The 25,223-nt window shown below is 38.9% G+C and overlaps 1 protein-coding gene across 4 annotated transcripts; it reads right to left on the bottom strand.

Moving 5' to 3' along the window:
- Positions 1–1,289: 1,289 nt before the first annotated feature.
- LOC101884593 (5-hydroxytryptamine receptor 3A-like) lies at positions 1,290–18,360 on the bottom strand. Of its 4 annotated transcripts, none has more exons than XR_015481367.1 (11): positions 17,760–17,871; positions 17,624–17,686; positions 17,407–17,540; positions 17,056–17,100; positions 16,789–16,895; positions 11,642–11,811; positions 11,366–11,493; positions 8,201–8,411; positions 3,307–3,456; positions 2,427–3,225; positions 1,290–1,420 (listed from the first exon to the last, which is right to left on the bottom strand). XR_015481367.1 is itself a non-coding variant. In XM_087245301.1 (11 exons), exons 3-11 carry the CDS (start codon positions 17,676–17,678, stop codon positions 2,903–2,905), a joined length of 1,326 nt encoding a protein of 441 aa, XP_087101427.1. In that variant the 5' UTR covers positions 17,679–17,686; positions 17,760–17,872; positions 17,959–18,019; the 3' UTR covers positions 1,290–2,902. The 4 variants fall into 4 exon arrangements, 3 of the variants coding, with proteins under 3 accessions (XP_087101427.1, XP_087101429.1, XP_087101428.1); XM_087245301.1 differs by adding an exon at positions 17,959–18,019 and having other exon boundaries at positions 1,290–3,228; positions 17,760–17,872; XM_087245303.1 differs by adding an exon at positions 17,959–18,018 and having other exon boundaries at positions 1,290–3,225; positions 17,760–17,872.
- Positions 18,361–25,223: the final 6,863 nt, after the last annotated feature.

Genomic DNA, 25,223 nt, shown 5'->3' with positions numbered 1-25,223 from the left:
CGTCATCCAAGTGGATGCAGCACATTGGTGGTGGTGTGAAGAGACCCCCACCCCCCCACTCCCCACCACCCCCCAACACTTTTTTAAAAACTTTTTTTTGGTTTTGTCTTACCTGCTTTCTGGAACCATTTTTCACCAGACTCAAACCCTGTTGTCGCTGTCAACTCGGTTATGTGTCTCAAGATTGCTGACATACATGTCGAGCTAACGGGCAAACTGGCAACAGTGGAAAAACTGTCCATACGGAGTTGAGCGAGAAAGGTAACGGCATCATACCGCCCCGTAGCATTTGTTTTAAAGTATTTTTGTTGAATTATACCATAAATCAACTCACTGACGTGATCTTGTCCAACTGGTTGTCAATTTTATTGTGTTTATATGCCTCTGACAATATTATTAATGTTTTTTTTATGACCAGACTGCCTGCCAATAAACTTCTTGCTGACAGCTGAGCCAGCCTGATCTCACGAGAAAACGTAAGTATTTTACGTTTTGCCAGTTTAGTGGCTAACTCGTACGAGTTCAGTCATAGGAAATTGTATGATTTTAAAAAGGAGGCGTGGCACCTAACCCCACCCCTAACCCCAACCGTCAATTGCGGAATGAGCAAATCGTACTAAATTGTAAGAATTAGCTTGTACAAACTCATACAAATTAGCCACTAAATCAAAAAGTTACGAATTGCCTTGAGATTGTGTTGGCTAAGCTTAATCAAGAATCACTGATATTTAGATAACTCGTCATTTCATCTTAATACAACCAGTTAACTGAACCTTTAAACTACAGTGCACAATAATAACTCACCAGTAGAGTTTCAAGAGTTCACACTTAGCTGATGATTGATAATAAAGCCTGTTTGGTATGCTGTTCCAGGAGAGAGCCCTGAGCTTATGAGATCCTCGAGCCCTGGGCTCCCTCCCGTTTGCAGGGCGAGAGGGGAGTTTGAGCTCAGGTAGATCTCGATGATTCCCCACGGCTTATTTGTAGCTAAGTAATGGATAAGCATGACTGAGGAGAGGTGTACTTGATGAGTGCTTGCCTATAAATTTTGTGTGTTCAATTTACCTAGGGTGCAGGTTATTTGGACTGTGGGAGGAAACTGGAGAACCCAGGGAAAACTCCCAACAGAAATGTCGTCTGGGGGTTGGGGGAGTATTGAGATAAGAAGACTCATTTATAGTGAGTTAGGAATCATCTGATTGGATAATTGATCACGAGCTCATGCTGGAACAGCTGAGAACAATCATAAGCACGTGATCCTTTCGAAATTTGTTTATAAATAAACTTCATGAAGTAAAATACTTTTATTTAATCAGTTGTTTTACAGTGCATGCTTTACATTCGTTATGTTACATGTTACAAGTTAGCAGACAAGCAATCCCAAGTCAGAGTTTGGAGAATGTGTGTATATTAAAGGGCACTTATGGTAAAAAATCTACTTTTCAAGCTGTTTGGACAGATCTGTGTGTTGGTATAGTGTATAGACCGTCATACTGGGGTGATATGAACACACCCAGTCCTTTTTTTTTCAATTTAACTACAAAAAAAGGGTCGGCCAATTGGAGCTGTTTCCAAATCGACCCGCCCACCGAATTGATTGACAGCTGCGCGCATTAACATGTTCAGGTAGTCGCGTGTATATGTCAACAAGACCAGGCAGACATACGCAAAGCAACCGGGAATAAAAGGTCTGTTCTGTTCCCTAGGATCAGCAATCATCATCAAATGTGATTAAGAGTAAGTTTCACATGTTTAAAGTGTTTTAAAACAGAGTATGTGTGTAATTAATTACAGCGTTTTACTTCAGCTTTACTTCATCAGCACAGCCGTGTGTCAGAACAATTATAAAAGAAGACGCTTCAATCCCGGTTTGTGGAAGTTAAATCAGGTTTATATTTTACATTAGCATAACAGATATCCACACAGTACTTGAGGTTAGCCTTAGCTAAGCTAAGTGCGCTCTGTCTGTCTGTCTGCCTGCGTGCGTGTGTGCTTGTGTGTGTGTGTGTGTCATCTGCGGTGTGCGTGTGTGTATCTGTGTGTGTGTGTGTGTGTGCGCGCGTTAACTTTGTAACGATATTGTGTGTGACTCATCAATGCAACTTCACAATACTGATTAGTAAAGGTTAGTTCTTACTGTAGTATCTCACAAACGCTACGTGAGACCTTCTTCCTTTAAGTCTGTCTGTTGTCTGACGCAGCTGAGGGAGGAGGCATGTAGAAACAGTTGGCGGGAAAGACTAGGCTTAAAGGCGCAGTACGACAAAACCACCCCCTGCTGGAAATCAGTATAAAACAGCATCTTGTAAAAGGTATAATGAAAAATCTGTTGGGTATTTTGATCTGAACTTTATATACACATTCTAGAGACGCAAAAGACTTATATTAAATCTGAAAAAAGTGGTAACTTAGGTGCCCTTTAAGACAGACAGAAAAAAAGTTAAAATGATTAAAATCCCATTATGTTCATGGACATCACATCACATACCCAGATTCAAATCACCAATATGTAGATAAACAAATGATTTCTTCTTTAAACATAATAATTCATTCATTCTCTTCCCTTCGGCTTAGTCCCTTTATTCATCAGGGGTCGCCACAGCAAAATGAACCGCCAACTTATCCAGCATGTTTTACACAGCGGATGCCCTTCCAGCTGCAACCCAGTACTGGGAAACATCCATCCACACACATACATTATGGCCAATTTAGTTTATTCAATTCAACTGTACCGCATGTCTTTGACCCCTGGAGGAAACCAAAGCAACCAGAGGAAACCCACGTAGAATGAGGAGAGCATGCTGACTCCACATTGAAATACCAACGGACCCAGCCGGGGCTTGAACCAGTGACCTTTTTGCTGTAAGGTGACAGTGCTAACCATTGAGCCATCATGTCACCTTTAAACATAATAATCTGTATCATTAATATTATCATCCATATTTATTAGTCCAGGAATAAAGTCAAACAATTCTTCCTTATTCCAGATATTCAACTTTTGGGGTTTGCAAATATTTGTTGTGGTGATAATGACAACACAGATGATGTAAATTATGTCAATGAACAAAAAAAGCAAGAAACAGATTGCGTCCAAGCGGTCAACAAAGGCTTCGTTGCTGTTTGCCTCTTGTTCCTTTTGGTCCACCCTTTCCAGAAACTGCACTATTTTCTGGATGGAATCCATCTCTGTTTCACTTGGGGTTTTTGTCACAATCGCACCAGCATCTGCTAACGGAGACCATATGACTGAACACAATTCCGAAATGTCTGAACTTTTTTGCGTTCGCATTATTGAGTATTCTTTACCTTCATCTTGATCCAGATGGGTATTTTGTCCTTTCTTTCTCTTTAAACATTTAGAATTTAGGATGCTGTCAGCAGTCGTCAGATGTGTCAGCACTACAGACATCACCATGCTCAGCACCAGATTAACCAGACAGAAGCAGAAGTGATAATCTTTAAAGCAAAAGCCAGATTACAACTTAGTATACATTTGTGTGAAAAAACCCTCAGCAGTGCCTCAGGGTTCAGTACTATGCACAAATCTCCACACTTGCATCAGATATTAATGCAATACCATATTTTCACTAGGCCATTGGGAGAAATCATTGATGCTTGTATGGTTATTGGCTTGTATCACGTAAGAGGAACTTATGAGCTGACCGGCTCACAAGATCCTTATCATTTTTAAACATATCAAAAAAGTTTGGTAGCTGTTGGCTTTAATTTGTGAGGTGTGTGCAGTTGCACAAGTCCACCTGTCAATCCATCTGAAACTGACCAATCAGGAGGGCAAACTAACAGAACAGGGAGTGAGTGAGGTGTTATGGATGATGTATCATGCATGATAGAGTCATCAGGCATGAATGAACACCTTTAGCTCTTAAAGGGACACTGACCCAATCTTAAATTTTTTCAAGTGCAATTGTGGACTTGCAGACTTAGGGTGTACTCACACTAGGCAGTTGTCTTGAACCATGCTTAGGCATGATTGTCCCCGCTTAAGTCATTGATGATGGGGCTGTTTAGTTTAAGAGAAGTGCTCTCGCTCAGTACAATGTAGATTACATTAGTTAAAAATTAAAGTCACCATGTTTCACGCTTACTAAAAGTGGCAGCTGTCCTGCAGTGAGGGGTTAGTTTCTTTAAAGGGCACATAGTTTACCCCTTTTTTATGATATAATATTAATATTCTGGTTCTTCTGAGTGTGCCAGTTTAGGTTCAGTTCAACACACAGTTCAGATGTTTTTATTAAAATGTGTTAAAAAGTGTCATGTTGGGGGCGTTTACACAGTTTGCTGTTTTAGGGGCATGTTGCTTCACAGTTTCAGCTTCCCGCCGAATGAAACAAGGGGGCGGAGCCAAGAGCTCCTACGCTCTGCAACCCAAGCTCATTCTGAAAACATAGCACCGCGGACGTTTCTGGAGAACGCGATTTACGTGGCTGGAGGTACGTAAGGCCGCGTTTAGTTTTTTCCGAGCGAATGCTGCGGGGCGGTGTGGCACCGGATCGAGTCCGGGGAACAGCGGTTCCGGAAATCAGGTAAGACGAAAAACGGAATCCAAAAAATAAGGGCGAGAACGCGGCGGGATCTGAAAACGCGGTCGAAATCGAAGACTTTTGCTTTTTTTTTTTTTTTCTGGACGGCTATTGCGAACTTTCACTCGCGTTTAGGGAAGGAGAAGGAGGAGGAAGAGGAGGGCGGCTGAGTCGGCCGATCCGGCGGCTTTTTGCGCGAGAACGGCGTGGGCGCGAACGGCGCGTGCTCCCGAGAGGCGCCCGAGACGCGAAAAAGCGCGCACAGAGGCCTCTCGCGGATCCGCAAAAACAAAAACCGCTCGAATACGTACCTCCCGTGACGTAAATCGCGTTCTGCAGAAACGTCCGCGGGGCTATGTTTCCACAATGGGCCCGGGTTGACGCTCTGTGTTTACAACAGACAGGCTGACAGACAGAGAGAGAAGCTAAGCTATGCTAGGATGAGCATTCAGCCGTACATGTTCGACCCGGACACAGTCCAAGCAGAGAGTACAAAATCATTTGTGTCTTTGAAACATGAAGTGTCCCGAATCGTCGCGCCCCTCCAGAACTCTAAACACAAGCCTCCACCAGGGCAAACACAATGGCGCCATGCCGAGCCGCTGACCCGAAGCTCCGCCGTGTGCACTGCGACAGAAACCCACGCCGCACACAAGCCGCTGACCTGAAGCTCGGCCACGTGCATCACGACAGAAAACCTAGCCGCGCCGCTGACCCAAAGCTCCACCACGTGCACCGCGACAGAAACCCATACAGCGCTGAGCCGCTGACCAGAAGCTCCACCGCGTGCACCCCGACAGAAACCCACGCCCAGAACCCCAAAATGCACGGCGCCACGCAAAAGGTACAAGCAATAAATCCGATTAGATCGAAAATGTGGAGAATATTGATCTTGTGTTGAGCCCAATGAGCTTTTCATCAAAAAAATAGAGCAAGGGTGTTCCTTTAGTGATATCGCTTTGACTCACATGCTAAAAATGGCAGAAGTGCAACAAGTAACTGAGGATATGATCGTGAAGCGAGGCTGTCAATCAATATTGGTGGGCGGGGGGACCGCTCTCCTACGTAAAGTTGCGGTCGGTCTGAAAACCGCTCCAATTGGTCCACCGTTTTTTGTTGTTAAATTGAAAAAAAAAAAGACTTGGTGTGTTTATATCATCCCAATATGACGGTCTATACACTATACTTGCACACATGTCTGTCCAAACAGCTTGAAAAGTAGATTTTTCACCATAGGTGCCCTTTAATAAACTGTGACAGTTCACCATCATTGAAAAGTAAGAATGATTAAAAAAATCCACATGAAACAGTTCCGTAAAAGTTCCGTTGGGTTTTGAGTTTCGCATTTTGCACTTTAACCCCCTGGGGTTGAAGACCGCGTATACGCGTTCTGACAGGTTTTTACCTCATTAAGCTGAAATGAACCTAAATTACACTTTCAGTTTTGATCGTACAGATAAGATCAATACATCAATCAAATCTGTTAGGTGTCTAGTTTTTAATGTGTACACTCAGCACAACAACAAACGTGTGTGCTTTTGCAAAACAAGGATAATAAACAGTGTAGGCAATCTGTCTTTTCTCTCTCTGTGAACTGTTTTTAGAAATGCGTCAGTAAAATGTGCTGAAACTCCGCGAAAACAAAACACCAAGAGATGAGACACATATCTTTAGAAAGCTTGAAGTGTCTACTTTTAAATGCAGCTATGCATGTTGAAAACAAATACTGTTTGATAAAGTAATCAGTATGAAACCAACGCTATGTCTAGTTGCTCAGTCTGAGCTTATTAGAGGTAATGCGACCACGCCCACGAGGCTTTGATACTACAAATAGCCTGCATGAGAAGCGCGCAACAGTAGACTGTGTCAGGAAAAACACGTCATTAAACTGAACTGAAACTCAGCAAACACTCAACAAAGAAATACCAGAGATGTTTCTAAAGAAAGCGTGATGTCTGCTTTTGCATTACCCATTCAAATCGAAAACAAATAATCCCTTTCATGTAATCTGTATAAAGTAAGGATTGGTCTGGATTCTCCTAAACATCGACAAAGAATTTACTTTCTCCTTAGCGGACGAGCACGACTCTGGTGACATGCGCATGCATTTTGAAGGACGTCAAGACCAGGGGTGGGCAAACTCGGTCCTGGAGGGCCGGTGTCCTGCACAGTTTAGCTCCAACCCTAATCAAACACACCTGCTTATAGATTTCTTGTGATCTTAAAGACACATATTAGCATGTTCAGGTGTGTTTGACTAGTGTTAGAACAAAACTCTGCAGGGACACCGGCCCTCGAGGATCAAGTTTGCCCATCCCTTGTCTAGACCCAGCAAAGGACAGAATTCCTGTCGAGTAAGTCTTTTTTTCTAACCTTTATTTTTTATATGAAATATGTCCTTACATAGTTTCATTGCTATACAAAGTGTATCCTATAACATATAATGATAAACATAGGCCTATATAATGAAAAATGTAATTTTATATGAAATAAGCAATCATATACAAGCATAGCACACCTAAGCCTAACCTAACCTCGCTCTGGCACATCTCTTATAACCGGGCCAGGGCCGGCCAACTTAACCACACCTGGGCTTGATTCGGAGCACTCATTCTTGTCAAACAAACTGGGAAAAAGTGGTCACATGTGTCTGGGAATGGTTTGGATAGCCTAGTGTGAGTACACCCTTAGAGTGGTTTCTGTGTGTCACTTAAGTCCATGAAACCATAGAGTGAATATTAATTCAGAATGGTGCCTGTAAGGTCCTGTTTTTGGCTGCTATGCCACCTCAGTGTACACTTCAAATGAGCCCACACTGAGAGCTCAGAGCAGACTTCTAACCAGTCAGTCAAAGCAGCATTGAATCATGAAAATTAGGACTCAAATAAAAACCACAAGAGATTAATGGACCATTTGAGATTGGGTTGTAAAGAGTTTAACTTTAATTAAAGACTTCTGTTCCAGTTAAAAAAAGGTTTTATGAGCGTTTAAAACTTCCAGGAGTGATATTGGTCCCACTTTATATTAAGTGGCCTTAACTAATATGTACTTACATAGGAATTAATAATTTGTTACAATGTACTTATTGTGTAAATACATGCATTTACTGTGTACTTATGCTTGATTAAACACATGTATGTAAATACATCTGTAATTAACTTTTGTAATTACATTTGTAAATAGACTGTGGACCATCCCTTTCACCTTAACCCACCCTTAAACCTACCCATGCCACCAAACCTGTCCATAACCCAACCTCTATCCCAACTCAAAAGCACCACAAGTGTTCTCAAATACATTATAAACACAGTAAGTACATTGTATTTACTTTTTGATGTGAGTACATAGTAGTTAAGGACACTTAATATAAAGTGGGACCTTGATATTATATTTTCTGTAAACCCTACAGACAAAATCCAGAAGCACGTCATCACAGGATGCATTTGAAATGTATATATAGGCTGACATGGATTTAGTAAACAAATAAATAAATAATACACAAAACAAGTGTTGCTGGTTGCGACTTATTTCACAGCAATTTTTAATATGTTCAACTTGTGGTTGACCACTCGTTCAAATTATGTTTAGGTATACATGAAGGTAATGTTTTTCAGTTACCCATGGCAACAGTGAAAGGTGTTGCCTTGTTTTTTACTTACGGAGGAGAGGGCTGCACGCTCCACCGCTGGACAGACGATCATTGAGGATGAGGAGAAACATGGTGAAGCTCAAGACCAAGGTGACCTTGAGGTTGTTGCGTTCTCCTCCTGTAATGGGCAGAGAAAAGCTCACCAGGTCTGCCAGCATTATTAGTATACTGGGAAGGATCAGGGTCACAACAGCACTGAAAGGATTGATGGATAATGTCACCTGTTAACAGATCAGGGAAAGAATATCTTAATTGAACCTACACACAAACACAGATGGATATCTTTACTGAATTAGAAATAATACTTTGTTGTACTATTTTAATAAAAGGCAGCGTATAACCGTACGTTCACACCGAAAGCGGCGAGAGCGTCAAAATAGCCGGAAGTCATTCATTTTCAATGAGAGCCGGCGGCGATAGGCGACGATAAACGGCGAGGAGCAGCGCGGCGCGTCTTCGCCGGCGTGAGCGTCGAGGAGAGTTGAAATGAAGTCAACTTTATGGTAATGAGCTATGACGCGGTTCGGCGGCAAGCAATCAGAATAAAGACGCCCACCGCTTGATAGCAGTTCAGGGAACACAGACCTGTGAACTTTGGTTCCGACCACAGTTGTTCCCAAGGGTTTGATTATTGCGGTCGCCGGATTTCCAATTATTTACAATGTTTTCTTACAGGAACATACATTAAATAAGTTACTGGCGAGTTACTGATGTTCATCAATGTTATGTAAATTTATCTTTAAAAAGCGGGAATCTCACGCGATGTGACAGTACAAAACAGTACTGCTGCTTCAGGATATTTCAGACATATGGACACATATTGGATAAATAGAGCAAAGCCACACCACACGCAACTTGATCTTCCATTGTTATATGAATTTGATAAGAAGTGTGCAACATTTTCACGCTAGAAACATGTTTTATGCAGGAATGTAACTGATAATGCTGCAACGGCTCCTTTAAGTACGAGATCAATGTAGCGAGTTTTGACGCTCTCACCGCCGAAGCTGAAGGCAGACAGCGTTGTCGCCAGGGCGGCCAGAGCGACCTTGGACGCTCTCGCCGCTTTCGGTGTGAACGTACGGTAAGAAACTTCTAGAGTTAAATAACCCAGTTGGGATTCCTTGCGGAAGTGTTTTTAGACATGCCAAAGATGTCACCAGCTGTAGGGGCACCAATGAGTGGACACAAAGCAAGTAACCCTACGATGCAACAAGTGTGCTCTGACTGTGTACCAGTAGTTTTGGTATAGAAAGTGGGTGCTCTTAGGATGCTAAACACAGCAGACTCCAACATCTGAATAGCAGAAATGAGTGTAGGTTTCAAGTGGTTGTTTCGCGCTGCTGTAAAACTATACACACTACACTATAGACATTACTATCCGTGGATGAAAGAGGAGGGGGGGGTTGTTGTTGATGTAACTCTGGGGGCCCCAAAACAACAAGGGCCCTTAAAATCGTGCTAACCTTCCCCTCTCTAGCAGCACTCGTGACTTTGTATATACTAAAGCAGTGGTTCTCAAACTTTTTTTCATCAAGTACCACCTCAGAAAAAAATAGTCTCTCCAAGTACCACCATAATGAGCAGTATTGAAATACGTAGCGTTGTAGACCAAATTAAGCAACTACAGCTCTGCACAGTTCAAAAACGTGTCAGATTAATTACTATTATTAAGAATATTTATTATTGTCAGCCACTTTAAACATTATAAATAGTCTAAACGTTAGGACTTTACTGTGCTTATATGTAAAAAAAACAAAAAGAAAAAGTAAAAACATCAACATTTAAATTAAAATGTGCTTTAAAAAGTTAAAAATGGTAGGTTACTGTTCTTAAAAAGTAAAAAGAAAACAGCTGTACTGAAATGTAAAGTATTAACATATAGTATATTTGGGCTATACGTTGTCATTTTCAAATACAAATCATTTTGATAAATTTTGAAATATATGTAGCATGTACATATGACATATTTGATTCCTCCGCGTGCCACTAGAAGGAAGCTCGCGTACCACTAGTGATACACGTACCACAGTTTGAGAACCACTGTACTAAAGTGAATAAAATAGCCTTGTTGGTGTTTCAGTGAATTTTGTTCTCAAAAAGCAAAAAGCTTCTAAACTTTAAACCCATTTTTTTTTCCAGTTTCCTTATTTTTATTACATACAGAATTATTTAAAGTATAACACATTGTTATTTACAATAACTGTGTGGTTTTAAATCATAGGTATATACATTAGATGTTGCCTACCCTGTAGTTGTCTGTTGGAACGAATGCGTCAATGGAGCCGCCATTTTGGAACAGGGTAGCGCTCCTTTGAAATAAATGAGGGACCAAAGTACCGTGGAGGACTGTGGCCATCCAAAGCCAGAGATATACACTTATACACATATATCTATGATCGTGAGTTTTCCTGGATGTTCGTATGCAATTTTTTTTTTTTTAAATTACGAAAGTTTTAATTTTACATCACTTTTCTACATTGATGGATCAGTGATTGCACGGGCATTCCTGACAAAAAGCTTGTGTTTGTGTGTAAAGAAATGTTCTATCCACCCTCCCTGTTAAATCTGATCTAATCCGTGTCCTGAAACACACCTCCACTCTTGCTTTCACTTCTCATACTGACGGAGGGAGCGATTCGCTTGTGAACGAAAGCCCCGTTATGAACGACTCGTTCACTGGCCGACAATAATACAAGTTTCTGGCACCGCAGCATGTCGTTGTCATATTTCTTTTGCATTGTTTGCTGATTTAATTCAACAAAACTAGCATAAACTGAATATTTAGTGCGAGTTGGAGCTAATTTGCCGTATGGTGAAGGCAGTAAGTGACTGTATTATCATCAATAATGTGACCTGTTGAACACAAAAGTTCAGAACATACAAAAACAGAAAAAAACTTAATATTACCTATGAAATGTTCTGCCTTTGTGCTTTGTTTTCTTTGTTTGCTCGTTTCTACACCTGTCGACAGCGCTAAATTCCCGCATCTTCACGTAATAACACTGTCTTGACTAGTGCGGTTGAATGACACTTGTCCTGGGAGCACTGTACCAATGTGGCGCGCTATTGACGCATGCTCAGGGTCCCTATGCGATATCTACTGTATATATCTATGATTTTAAATAATACTTTATCTCCTAGAAAAAATAAGGGGATCAAAGTCCATAGTTACCGAGAGATATCTGAGGTACTGAAAATCTGAATCTGTAGTTATTTCCACTTTCAAAGCATTCCATTCACCACTCTGAGTATTCCCGGACATAGATATGTTATTTGAGTGTTGAAGTATGAGCCCATAACCTAAATCAACACATACAAGAATATTTAGTGTGTTTTTTTTTACTTTGTTTCATTATTCAAATATCTTTTAAGGATGTCAAGGAAGAACTTCTCTAGATAAAAACAACAACAGTGGAAATCAATTCACAAAACAAAAAGGTCAACTTACTGCTTTTATTCCATCCGTTGATGGCCACAGGACAATCTCCTGTCACAAAGGGGTAAGTGAAAAGGTTGATGTCACAGCTCACTGCTATGAACAAGATAACAGCATGGTCCACAGTTCCTTCCACCGTCACCAGTACATCTTCTGTTTGTGGCTTCATGGTTACATCTATCCTGGTTGTACAAAAAGAAAACACAACATTGCTTATCTTAGGGTGTACTCATACTAGGTACGCTTGCCTTGAACTTTGCAAGGGAGCAATTGTACCCCCTTCCCTCTCTCCCGATGGCCCACACTCGCATTGCATTTTTTACCTTCTGAAGGCTGATTTATAGTTCTGCATCAATCGCACGCGTATCCTCCGGCACAGCCTGTGTGTAGTTGTGTAACGGAGGCCAGCTAGTGAGTGCTGTGCAGGTAAACCTCACTCCTTTGACCTCTAAAGGTGCTCTGGCGACAGATGCTAGAGGCCATGGTCTTTAGCCTCCTTGTTAGAGCAACCGATTCTCAAGCGGAAGGTCGCCGGTTCGAAACCAGCTTGGAGAGGGTTGAGTGGCGTACGACCGGCGGGGTTACATTGGTGCCGTGACCCAGATGGGAGTGAGGTTTAGGGGGTGAGTGTAACGGAGGCCAGCTAGTGTGTGCTGTGCAGGTAAACCTCACTTCTCTGACCTCTAAAGGTGCTCTAGCGACAGACCCTAGGGGCGATGGTCTTTAGCTTCCTTGGTAGAGCAACCGACTCCCATGCGGAAGGTTGCCAGTTTGATAATAGCTCGGAGCGGGTTGGGTGGCATAGGACCGACAGGGTTACATTGGTGCCGTGACCCGGATGAAAGTGAGGTTTGGGGGGGTAAGTGTAACGGAGGCCAGCTAGTGTGAGCTGTGCAGGTAAACCTCACTCCTCTGACCTCTAAAGGTGCTCTAGTGAAAGATGCTAGTGGCCATGGTCTTTAGCCTCCTTGTTAGAGCAACCGACTCGCCGGTTCGATCCCAGCTCGGAGCGGGTTGGGTGGCGTAGAGTCGGCAGGGTTACAGTTGCATAGTTCTCCCCGTGGCGGTCGCTGATGTGCACCTCTCTAAAAATTTAACTACACGTCACAATGACGTGTAATGCAAGCTCTGTGATTAGTCAGCTTGGTAGCCTAGATGAGTGTTGCGTGAGCCCGATGGAGCGAGTGTTTAGAAGTGTGGAGTCCCATTAAGGAGCTCGAGATGGAAACTGTTGCTTTGTGTTTACCTCATGATAAAAGTTGTTGCGCGTCCGCCGGTTCCCGTCTCAAAACAAGGAAGTTTGAAAAACTTCTAAATTAAGGTAGTGTTAAAAAAAAACAAAACACCAGCTAGTGCCACTCACTGCCAGCTAGTGTCTTAGAAGTGTTATTGCAGAACAACACAAACAGCGAGCAGAAGTATAAATGCACGACAACGCGCAAGTTATGCACCGTGGGTTACATCAATCACTCGAAGCAGAAGTATAAACCAGGCTTGAGCCCGAGCATGCTAACGTCATTGATGATGCTTTAGTTCTGTTGTTTTGTATTATTTTGAGTTGTTCAAGATGTGGTGACATGCAGTTTAATATTTTGCTGAACAGATCCAACACTTTTACCCAAGTGGCAACCTCCCACTTTCCCTCGGAAAGCCAATACGGAAGTAACTAAAGCTGCAATTCATCGACTCGCCTTGGGGGGGCTGGCTCCAGGAAATCCATATGATTTCCAACTGCAATAGTAAACTGGCCATTTTTACAGCTCATAAAAACATGTTTACAGCCTGGTACAAAAGAGTGCATAAAGCTTTGATTACCCCTTTTGACAACTGTGAGGGGGTGAATTTTTTTATAACTCATCTGTTTCGTTTTTATTAAGTTTTATCAATGCTGTGACAGCTAGGTCACATCACCACAGCTGATTCTGGCTGTATACCCGCTGAGCTCGGCATATACATCGTGTTTTTGTTTTGTTTAATTTTTTTTTACACAGTCATTTGCCTTTTGGACTTATTTCCTGCAGTTATCAGATACTATAGCATGCTGTGTGCACAAACCGTTCAAATTGCCTCCATTTGAAATTATATACTTATAAACCATATCTATAAATGTATTCATTTTACTAAATGATCATGTATCATTTAGACCTGTAAAGCACTCCAGAATCTGACAGATTGACCAGCTGTAGGCTATAAAACAGTATCTGAAACGTCATACAGTGTTATGCCTGGATTTCAACAACAGTCTTGCATTTGCTAACACAGACTATATTTGAAGTGTCTGGAAATAATTAGCATTTTCCTCCTGTAGAAAAACGTCATAACAACAATGTTTGCTCAATGTATTACAGCAGTGTTTTTAAAAGCCTAAACACTTTATTGATATAGTTTACAACCAAGCACAAGTTGTCAGAACACAAAACGAGTTGCAGGTAATGAAGTCTTTAGCTTTTCTCCCCAAAAAAAAGTCTGTCTAAAACCAGGTCTAAGCAAAATGCCAGAATGTGTCGGTAGCTCCACTCACGGTCAGCCTCTTTGCCCTTTTTTGGTATCCCACGGTCAATGTGAACCTTGCCTGAGTGCGATTTAGATCACTCACACTTGTCAAACGATCTGGGAAATGGGCTCAAATGTGCCACACAGAACTCCACACAGAAACGCAGAGGCTCGAACCAGCGAACTTCTTGCTGTGAGGCGACAGCACTACCTACTGCGCCACAGCGTCACCCCCTTCTATGGATGAAGGCTGAAATTAAACACACTGAATCTCTCAAAATCTCAACAAAGGCTCATTAAACAACTCCACAAACAGAACCAGCAGCTTCACGTATTACTAACCTGTTTGAATTCATATCTAGCAAACCTACAAAAGTACTAAGTGATGTTTTATAAACAAATTTCGTGAGGAGCACGATCAGTCTTTGACGAGGCTAATTCATCACACACACAATCATTGTATTATCCAATTAGCAAATTGTTATTAGTATTAGCAAACCCCTATAAATAGTCAAACACGTCATACCTCCATTTTCTCTCGACTTCAGCGTCCCTTCACCACCCCAACTCCACACTATTAAACCAGTTACCATTTTAATTCTGTGTGTGGGGGGTGGGGGGAAGTGGATTTTATACTCTTTAAAGTGGGACGTTAATCTATATATTCAAATTGTATGTGTATAATCTGCTTGTAGACTTGCATACCATTAAAACAATTAAGGTGTTATGTAGAGTTAGAAAGGGGAAATGGCAGGAGGAAACAACTAAGGGTCACAAAAAAGGGATGAAAAGAGAGTGGTAAAAAGCCTGAGGTGTCTCAGGAAACATGTCAGAGGTGGAATTTGGGGTCAGGGGTTAAAATAGGAGGGATCTTGTGTGACATATGAAGAACAAAGGAAAAAACTGTTGTAAAAGAGTGTTTAAGCAGGCCAGAACATGAGTGAGATTTTTCAGACAGAGATGCTACTGGGGGTCTCCTGAAAATTCTCCTTTGTTGTCGACAATAAAGTATACTCTTCTGATATTCATAACCTCCAGACTGAGTTTGATTTAGTGAGAGAAAAACCAAAAACCACGACACTAGTCACTGCGCTCGGACCCTATCTCTCTTTATCCTGATAATGGGAATAACACGAGTTAGGGTGTCTTCCCGAACTCAGAGCCCTCTCCCCGGACATCACGCCCAATACGTATATTCTATTCAGTCAAATATCTGTGAGTGTGAACTCGTGAAGTCAGTTATTGACAACAAAGCTTGTTACTTTTACTTTTCAGATCACTATATATTTAGTAGTTGTGTTATGGCAAGAAGGAAAACATATAATTATTGCAAACGTTTTAGCAGTTTTACTTCACTGAATGTTGTCAAGGATTTTAATCTTGTACTGCGATCTTAATGTTTGCATTTCACTTAACTGATAATAAAAATAACATTCTGTATATTGAAGGGGCAGCGGTCGTGTGTTAGGAGCACACTGAATGTCTAAATCCCTTTAGAAACACCAATGCAATCTCACGGCAATTCGTAACTTTTTGATTTAGTGGCTAATTCGTATGAATTTGTACGATCTAATTCTTACAGTTCAGTACGATTTGCACATTCAATTCAAATCAATTCAGCTTTATTTGTATAGCGCTTTTACAATGTAGATTGTGTCAAAGCAGCTTCACATAAATGGTCATAGTAACTGGAACAGTGTGGTTCAGGTTTTAGTGTTTAAGTTCAGTTCAGTTCAGTTTAGCTCAGTTCAGGGTGATTTAGTCATTACTGAGAGTTCAAACACTGAAGAGCAAATTCATCGATGCGTAGCTCTACCAATCCTGAACCATGCGAGGCAGTGGCGACAGCGGAGAGGGAAAAAAAACTTCACCTGATGGGAGTGAAGAAAAAAAACCTTGAGGGAACCAGACTCAGTTGGGCACGACCATTTTAATTTCTCCACTGGCCAAAAGTCTTGTGCAGAGCTTCATTCACCGTGGTTTAGGCTGGAAGATGGCCTCAGCGAAGACTCGTCTGTCCCTGGAGCGTCGCTGGAATCAGACTCATGTTCTCCACTCCCCACGACCATCAGCGCAGCAGCAGCTCAGGATATGGAATCCTTGGGATCATCACGTCGCTGGTGTTGGATCCAATCAGTGACTCCGCATAATCTGAGGACCTCGGGATGAGTATCCCCAGGTGAAACACCACCCAATGATGGTTGGGTGCCACCCCTCCTTTTTAAAATCGTACATTTTCGTACGACTGAACTCGTATGAATTAGCCACTAAACTGACAAAACGTAAAATAGTTACATTTCCTCATAAAATCAGGCTAGAAACACAGACCTCAAGATTCTGCGCATGAATCTCAGCAATGTTGACATGCTTCTTGATGTCTGTGTGTGTTTTGAGTTATTCAGATGTTCAATGTTTTTATAACCTGAACAATAAACAACTGAAGGCTCTCATTTATGGTTATTATTGCAGTTTCATCGACAGCACATCACCATTATTATTTACCGATAAAAAGTAGGTACCCAGCACGCCTCGCAAAATGAAATAAATTGTAAAAATTGAATTGGATGTCACCATTGTTGAGGTTTATATGATGATTCTTGTTGTATTTACTACATGATTTCTTCTTAATGTTAAATTTGAATACTGAATAAAAAGGGTTCACTTACGCATTGTCCAAAACAAGCCCAGGAGTCCAAATTTTGTCAGCTGGCAACAGAACTGCTTTCATGTCAGATATGTTTTTACCCCATGCTAGATCAGGATCTGTCCACCGCTAATGGGAAAAGAAAATATTCTGAAAACATTTTGACCATGGTAAAACCAATAATCTTTTTCAACATGCGTTATAAAATCAGGACTTGTGCTTTATAAACAGTTTCTGATTAGTTTTATTAAATTTGTATTTTTTTTTTACATGAAAGATGTGTTCTTACCATGTTTACTGTAACTCGGCAGCTCATTTGCATTTCCTTTGTATCCTAAACATGATGGCAATGTAGAAAATATTGCACTATTATAAAAAAAATATTAATATAATTTATCTCAAATTTAAATCTGGAAGTGAAACGAATAAGTAATTCTCAAAGATTTGAGTTCACATAATTCCAGTTATACACAAAATACACTTTCAATCCAGTTAAATTTTGATATACGGTAGTTGCGATTATGAACATGAAAATGTTACTGACTGCAAAGTAATTATTTACAATGTAGTTTAAATGGTTAATCATGCTATTTCATATGAATTGGTTTGTTTTTCAAGCATGAAAAAAATCCATACTTACAAAAGACAGAGTCTCATAATTCATCGAAGTGACGTTTACAGTGACAGAAGAGCTGCTTCCCTGTGGTGCACTCTTCATTTTTTTAGCAATGATCAAATTTGCCAAACACCGACTGTCACATGAAGCTGCCAAAGCTGTCAGATCACATAAACACAACTTTCTAAATTCCATGTGACTAATAAATTAAAAGTGATGTACTGAAGGAGACCCAGTTTACCAATTGATACTGAAAAGATGAGGAACGACAATGAGATCCTTCGTTGAAGAACCATTTTACTCCCTAAAATCAAAACAAAAATCTTGTATTTAAAAGTTTATTGTTCCTAAACATTTAAGAAACTGATCGTCTTTACCTGATCCTGTGAATGTGAATGAGTGTTGGGGTCTCCATCTGTCACCTTTTGTAGTTTATCTAAACACGCATCAGTTGGCTTTTTGAAGGCTAGAAGCTCACGTCATATTCACACTAGGACAAACACAAAACAAAGCCAGCTAACATTCAAATTCATCCCAGTTTTTGTGTAAATTTAAGATTACGAGATTATGATAGACCTTCGCTTTGGCTTCAAGGCACTTTCCAATGTTGTCAATAACCTCCAGGCCTTCATTTGCCTCACAATCAAACACAAAACAAGTCTTTAAGCAGACAAATAAAGGGAAAACTGGCAGAACATTCAGAGTCAATTCACATTTGCAAACTCTTTGTTTCCCTGATAATTTAGATGTGCCTAATGCCAGTAAACGCAATAATGGACTTATAAAAGCTGGACAGAGCACAATGGTTAGTCTACATCAGGAGTCAAGAGTTATCCTTGTTAAAAAGTACTCATTATTTAATCACCCTAAAGTCATTGACACTGAGGATAATAAATATTTGAAATAAGCCATTATTTTTGTTTTATATGCACACAAAAGTATTTGCATATCTTGGTAATATTCAGATTGAATCATATGTCATGTTTTCTGCATATGTTTTTGGCTTTTTTGTGCTTTTAACAAGTTAGGAACCCTGCCGTCTATTTAAAATAAAAGGAACGTTCAGATTTTACCAACATCTCTGCCGAAAAATCCAGCTTAAACCAGCCTATAGGCTGGTTGGCTAGTTTTAGCTGGTTGACCAGCCTGGTTTTAGAGGGGTTTAGGCCAACTCCTGGCTGGTTTCCAGCCATTTCCAGCCTGGTCTTAGCTGGTCAGGCTGGAAAATGACCAGCTAAATCCAGCTAAAAGGTCTCCCTTTGCATTGAACTCAGAACTTTTTACATTCAGAGATGTTGTTTATGTTCACACAGCTACATTACACATCAACTAAAGTTTAAAATATGATATCATAGTGGACCACCCCTTTAAGAGTTTGTCTGTACTCTTGCAGTCATCTTTATCAAGGTGTTTCCCTCGAAGCATACCAGCTCGGATATTAGGCATGACTAATGGGGTAACAAAGTATTCTCTGGAATGGCAAGTAACTTCTCGTTGGGCTGATTTACACTCATTAGCTTGAAGAAAGATAACATCGGGTTTAACTCCTAAAGTGATCCACTTCTTGATCTGATCTATCAGCTGAGGGTGAATCTGCTGAAATGCCTTGTTCAGAGGAATTATCATGTCCAATGTGCTGTGTATATATATATATATATATATATATTCTCTGCAATGCAACTTTGTAACCCTTCCAGTCCTTTCTTACTTAACAGGAGTTGAATGCTTTACATCCAACAGTTCTGTGAGGCTTCTTTCTAAAACCTTTTCAGATCTTCTGCAATAAAAATAATTATATCTTCTTTTATAGTCTTAAAAACTAGAGCAATTAGTGGTGTTGCTGATCTTTTTTGTTCTTGGTTTCTGATCTCTGTGATGAAATTTGCTACAGAGTTAACTAGCTTTAAAATTTGAATGGCAGGAGCGCGAGGTATAATACAACCCAGGTCTCTGGTGTCAGAGTTTAACCGATGAGCTACAGAAGGTTAATGAACCCAACAGTGAGACGCTTCCACAGTGGATTTAAAAAAATAATAATAAAAATAAATAAATAATAATAATAAAAATAATAATTATATATATATATATATATATATATATATATATATATATATATATATATATATATATATATATATATATATATATATATATATATAAAATAGATTTTTTTAAAAATTCCAAACGAAATCCAAACTTGAACATAAAACTTGTTATGGATGAACAAAAAGACCAACAGGCCAAACATCTGTCACAACCACGAGTCAAATAATCTCCCAAAATAAAAACTAAATATAGGCAAGATGTTAACCATTCAAACATTTTAAAAAGATAAAGAAGAAAATCAGAGCAGAAGTACAAAAGACAAGGGCTAAGATCAACAATAACCCAGAATAGAAACACAGAAATTAGTCCGTTTAAATACACACGACATGAAAGGACACAGGTGAAAACAATCACGCAGATTACTGAGCTCAAAAGAAAAGATAGGGAGAAATGAGGACATATAGTGGTGAAACAAAATCATAACATGTAAAACTAAAATAAAAATGGCAGATCCTGACTATGAACCTTGTTTTGCAGACTGTTCTCCAGTCTTGTTTTACTCTTTTCTTCATTTTTCACTTTTTATTTTTAATAAAATTTTTCATTTTTCATCCAAATTCAACAGTAATGACATGACACTGTATTAAATGATGAAGATGGTCCAGGATCAACACTAGTGAATTTACTGTATTAAATGATGATGATGATGATGATGGTCCAGGATCAACACTAGTGAATTTACTGTATTAAATGATGATGATGGTCCAGGATCAACACTAGTGAATTTACTGTATTAAAATGATGAAGATGGTCCAGGATCAACACTAGTGAATTTACTGTATTAAATGATGAAGATGGTCCAGGATCAACACTAGTGAATTTACTGTATTAAATGATGAAGATGGTCCAGGATCAACACTAGTGAATTTACTGTATTAATTGATGATGATGGACCAGGATCAACACTAGTGAATTTACTGTATTAAATGATGATGATGGTCCAGGATCAACACTAGTGAATTTACTGTATTAATTGATGATGATGGTCCAGGATCAACACTAGTTAATTTACTGTGTTAAATGATGATGATGGTCCAGGATCAACACTAGTGAATTTACTGTATTAAATGATGAAGATGGTCCAGGATCAAAACTAGTGAATTTACTGTATTAAATGATGAAGATGGTCCAGGATCAACACTAGTGAATTTACTGTATTAAATGATGAAGATGGTCCAGGATCAACACTAGTGAATTTACTGTATTAAATGATGAAGATGGTCCAGGATCAACACTAGTGAATTTACTGTATTAAATGATGAAGATGGTCCAGGATCAACACTAGTGAATTTACTGTATTAAATGATGATGATGGTCCAGGATCAACACTAGTGAATTTACTGTATTAAATGATGAAGATGGTCCAGGATCAACACTAGTGAATTTACTGTATTAAATGATGATGATGGTCCAGGATCAACACTAGTGAATTTACTGTATTAATTGATGATGATGGTCCAGGATCAACACTAGTTAATTTACTGTGTTAAATGATGATGATGGTCCAGGATCAACACTAGTGAATTTACTGTATTAAATGATGAAGATGGTCCAGGATCAAAACTAGTGAATTTACTGTATTAAATGATGAAGATGGTCCAGGATCAACACTAGTGAATTTACTGTATTAAATGATGAAGATGGTCCAGGATCAACACTAGTGAATTTACTGTATTAAATGATGATGATGGTCAAGGATCAACACTAGTGAATTTACTGTATTAAATGATGATGATGGTCAAGGATCAACACTAGTGAATTTACTGTATTAAATGATGATGATGGTCCAGGATCAACAATAGTTAATTTACTGTATTAAATGATGATGATGGTCCAGGATCAACACTAGTGAATTTACTGTATTAAATGAAGATGATGGTCCAGGATCAACAATAGTGAATTTACTGTATTACATGATGATGATGGTCCAGGATTAACACTAGTGAATTTACTGTATTAAAATGATGAAGATGATGGTCCAGGATCAACACTAGTGAATTTACTGTATTAAATGATGATGATGGTTCAGGATCAACACTAGTGAATTTACTGTATTAAATGATGAAGATGGTCCAGGATCAACACTAGTGAATTTACTGTATTAAATGATGATGATGGTCCAGGATCAACACTAGTGAATTTACTGTATTAAATGATGAAGATGGTCCAGGATCAACACTAGTGAATTTACTGTATTAAATGATGAAGATGGTCCAGGATCAACACTAGTGAATTTACTGTATTAAAATGATGAAGATGGTCCAGGATCAACACTAGTGAATTTACTGTATTAAATGATGATGATGGTCCAGGATCAACAATAGTGAATTTACTGTATTAAATGATGATGATGATGGTCCAGGATCAACACTAGTGAATTTACTGTATTAAATTATGATGATGGTCCAGGATCAACAATAGTGAATTTACTGTATTAAATGATGAAGATGGTGCAGAATCAACACTAGTGAATTTACTGTATTTCACTAGTGTTGATCCTGGACCATCATCATCATTTTAATATAGTAAATACACTAGTGTTGATCCTGGACCATCATCATCATTTAATACAGTAAATTCACTAGTGTTGATCCTGGACCATCTTCATCATTTAATACAGTAAATTCACTAGTGTTGATCCTGGACCATCATCATCATCATTAAATACAGTAAATTCACTAGTGTTGATCCTGGACCATCTTCATCATTTAATACAGTAAATTCACTATTGTTGATCCTGGACCATCATCATCATCATTTAATACAGTAAATTCACTATTGTTGATCCTGGACCATCATCATCATCATTTAATACAGTAAATTCACTAGTGTTGATCCTGGACCATCTTCATCATTTAATACAGTAAATTCACTAGTTTTGATCCTGGACCATCATCATCATTTAATACAGTAAATTCACTAGTGTTGATCCTGGACCATCTTCATCATTTAATACAGTAAATTCACTAGTGTTCATCCTGAACCATCATCATCATTTAATACAGTAAATTCACTAGTGTTGATCCTGGACCATCATCTTCATCATTTAATACAGTAAATTCACTAGTGTTGATCCTGGACCATCATCATCATCATTTAATACAGTAAATTCACTAGTGTTGATCCTGGACCATTATCATCATTTAATACAGTAAATTCACTAGTGTTGATCCTGGACCATCATCATCATTTAATACAGTAAATTCACTAGTGTTGATCCTGGACCATCATCATCATTTAATACAGTAAATTCACTAGTGTTGATCCTGGACCATCATCATCATTTAATACAGTAAATTCACTAGTGTTGATCCTGGACCATCTTCATCATTTAATACAGTAAATTCACTAGTGTTGATCCTGGACCATCATCATCATTTAATACAGTAAATTCACTAGTGTTGATCCTGGACCATCATCATCTGTATTAAAATGATGATGATGGTCCAGGATCAACAATAGTGAATTTACTGTATTAAATGATGATGATGGTCCAGGATCAACACTAGTGAATTTACTGTATTAAATGATGATGATGGTCCAGGATCAACACTAGTGAATTTACTGTATTAAATGATGATGATGGTCCAGGATCAACACTAGTGAATTTACTGTATTAAATGATGAAGATGGTCCAGGATCAAAACTAGTGAATTTACTGTATTAAATGATGATGATGGTCCAGGATCAACAATAGTGAATTTACTGTATTAAATGATGATGATGGTCCAGGATCAACACTAGTGAATTTACTGTATTAAATGATGATGATGGTCCAGGATCAACACTAGTGAATTTACTGTAATAAATGATGAAGATGATGATGATGGTCCAGGATCAACACTAGTGAATTTACTGTATTAAATGATGATGATGGTCCAGGATCAACACTAGTGAATTTACTGTATTAAATGATGATGAAGGTCCAGGATCAACAATAGTGAATTTACTGTATTAAATGATGATGATGGTCCAGGATCAACACTAGTGAATTTACTGTATTAAATGATGATGATGGTCCAGGATCAACACTAGTGAATTTACTGTATTAAATGATGAAGATGGTCCAGTATCAACACTAGTGAATTTACTGTATTAAATGATGAAGATGGTCCAGGATCAAAACTAGTGAATTTACTGTATTAAATGATGATGATGGTCCAGGATCAACAATAGTGAATTTACTGTATTAAATGATGATGATGGTCCAGGATCAACACTAGTGAATTTACTGTATTAAATGATGATGATGGTCCAGGATCAACACTAGTGAATTTACTGTAATAAATGATGAAGATGATGATGATGGTCCAGGATCAACACTAGTGAATTTACTGTATTAAATGATGATGATGGTCCAGGATCAACACTAGTGAATTTACTGTATTACATGATGATGATGGTCCAGGATCAACAATAGTGAATTTACTGTATTAAATGATGAAGATGATGGTCCAGGATCAACACTAGTGAATTTACTGTATTAAATGATGATGATGATGGTCCAGGATCAACACTAGTGAATTTACTGTATTAAATGATGATGATGATGGTCCAGGATCAACACTAGTTAATTTACTGTATTAAATGATGATGATGATGGTCCAGGATCAACACTAGTGAATTTACTGTATTAAATGATGAAGATGGTCCAGGATCAACACTAGTGAATTTACTGTATTAAATTAAGAAGATGGTCCAGGATCAACACTAGTGAATTTACTGTATTAAATGATGATGATGGTCCAGGATCAACAATAGTGAATTTACTGTATTAAATGATGAAGATGATGGTCCAGGATCAACAATAGTGAATTTACTGTATTAAATGATGATGATGGTCCAGGATCAACACTAGTGAATTTACTGTATTAAATGATGATGATGGTCCAGGATCAACAATAGTGAATTTACTGTATTAAATGATGAAGATGATGGTCCAGGATCAACAATAGTGAATTTACTGTATTAAATGATGATGATGGTCCAGGATCAACACTAGTGAATTTACTTTATTACATGATGAAGATGGCCCAGGATCAACACTAGTGAATTTACTGTATCAAATGATGAAGATGGCCCAGGATCAACACTAGTGAATTTACTGTATCAAATGATGATGATGGTCCAGGATCAACACTAGTGAATTTACTTTATTACATGATGATGATGGTCCAGGATCAACACTAGTGAATTTACTGTATTAAATGATGATTATGGTCCAGGATCAACACTAGTGAATTTACTGTATTAAATGATGAAGATGGTCCAGGATCAACACTAGTGAATTTACTGTATTAAATGATGATGATGGTCCAGGATCAACACTAGTGAATTTACTGTATTAAATGATGATGATGGTCAAGGATCAACACTAGTGAATTTACTGTATTAAATGATGAAGATGATGGTCCAGGATCAACACTAGTGATTTTACTGTAATAAATGATGAAGATGATGATGATGGTCCAGGATCAACACTAGTGAATTTACTGTATTAAATGAAGATGATGGTCCAGGATCAACACTAGTGAATTTACTGTAATAAATGATGAAGATGATGATGATGGTCCAGGATCAACACTAGTGAATTTACTGTATTAAATGATGATGATGGTCCAGGATTAACACTAGTGAATTTACTGTATTACATGATGATGATGGTCCAGGATCAACACTAGTGAATTTACTGTATTAAATGATGATGATGGTCCAGGATCAACACTAGTGAATTT

This window comes from Danio rerio, chromosome 3 (assembly GCF_052040795.2).
Source record: "Danio rerio strain M-AB ecotype USA chromosome 3, GRCz13ab, whole genome shotgun sequence".
NCBI lineage: Eukaryota > Metazoa > Chordata > Actinopteri > Cypriniformes > Danionidae > Danio > Danio rerio.
The sequence above is the reverse complement of the archived record's forward strand: the minus strand, read 5'-3'. Positions and strand labels throughout refer to the sequence as shown.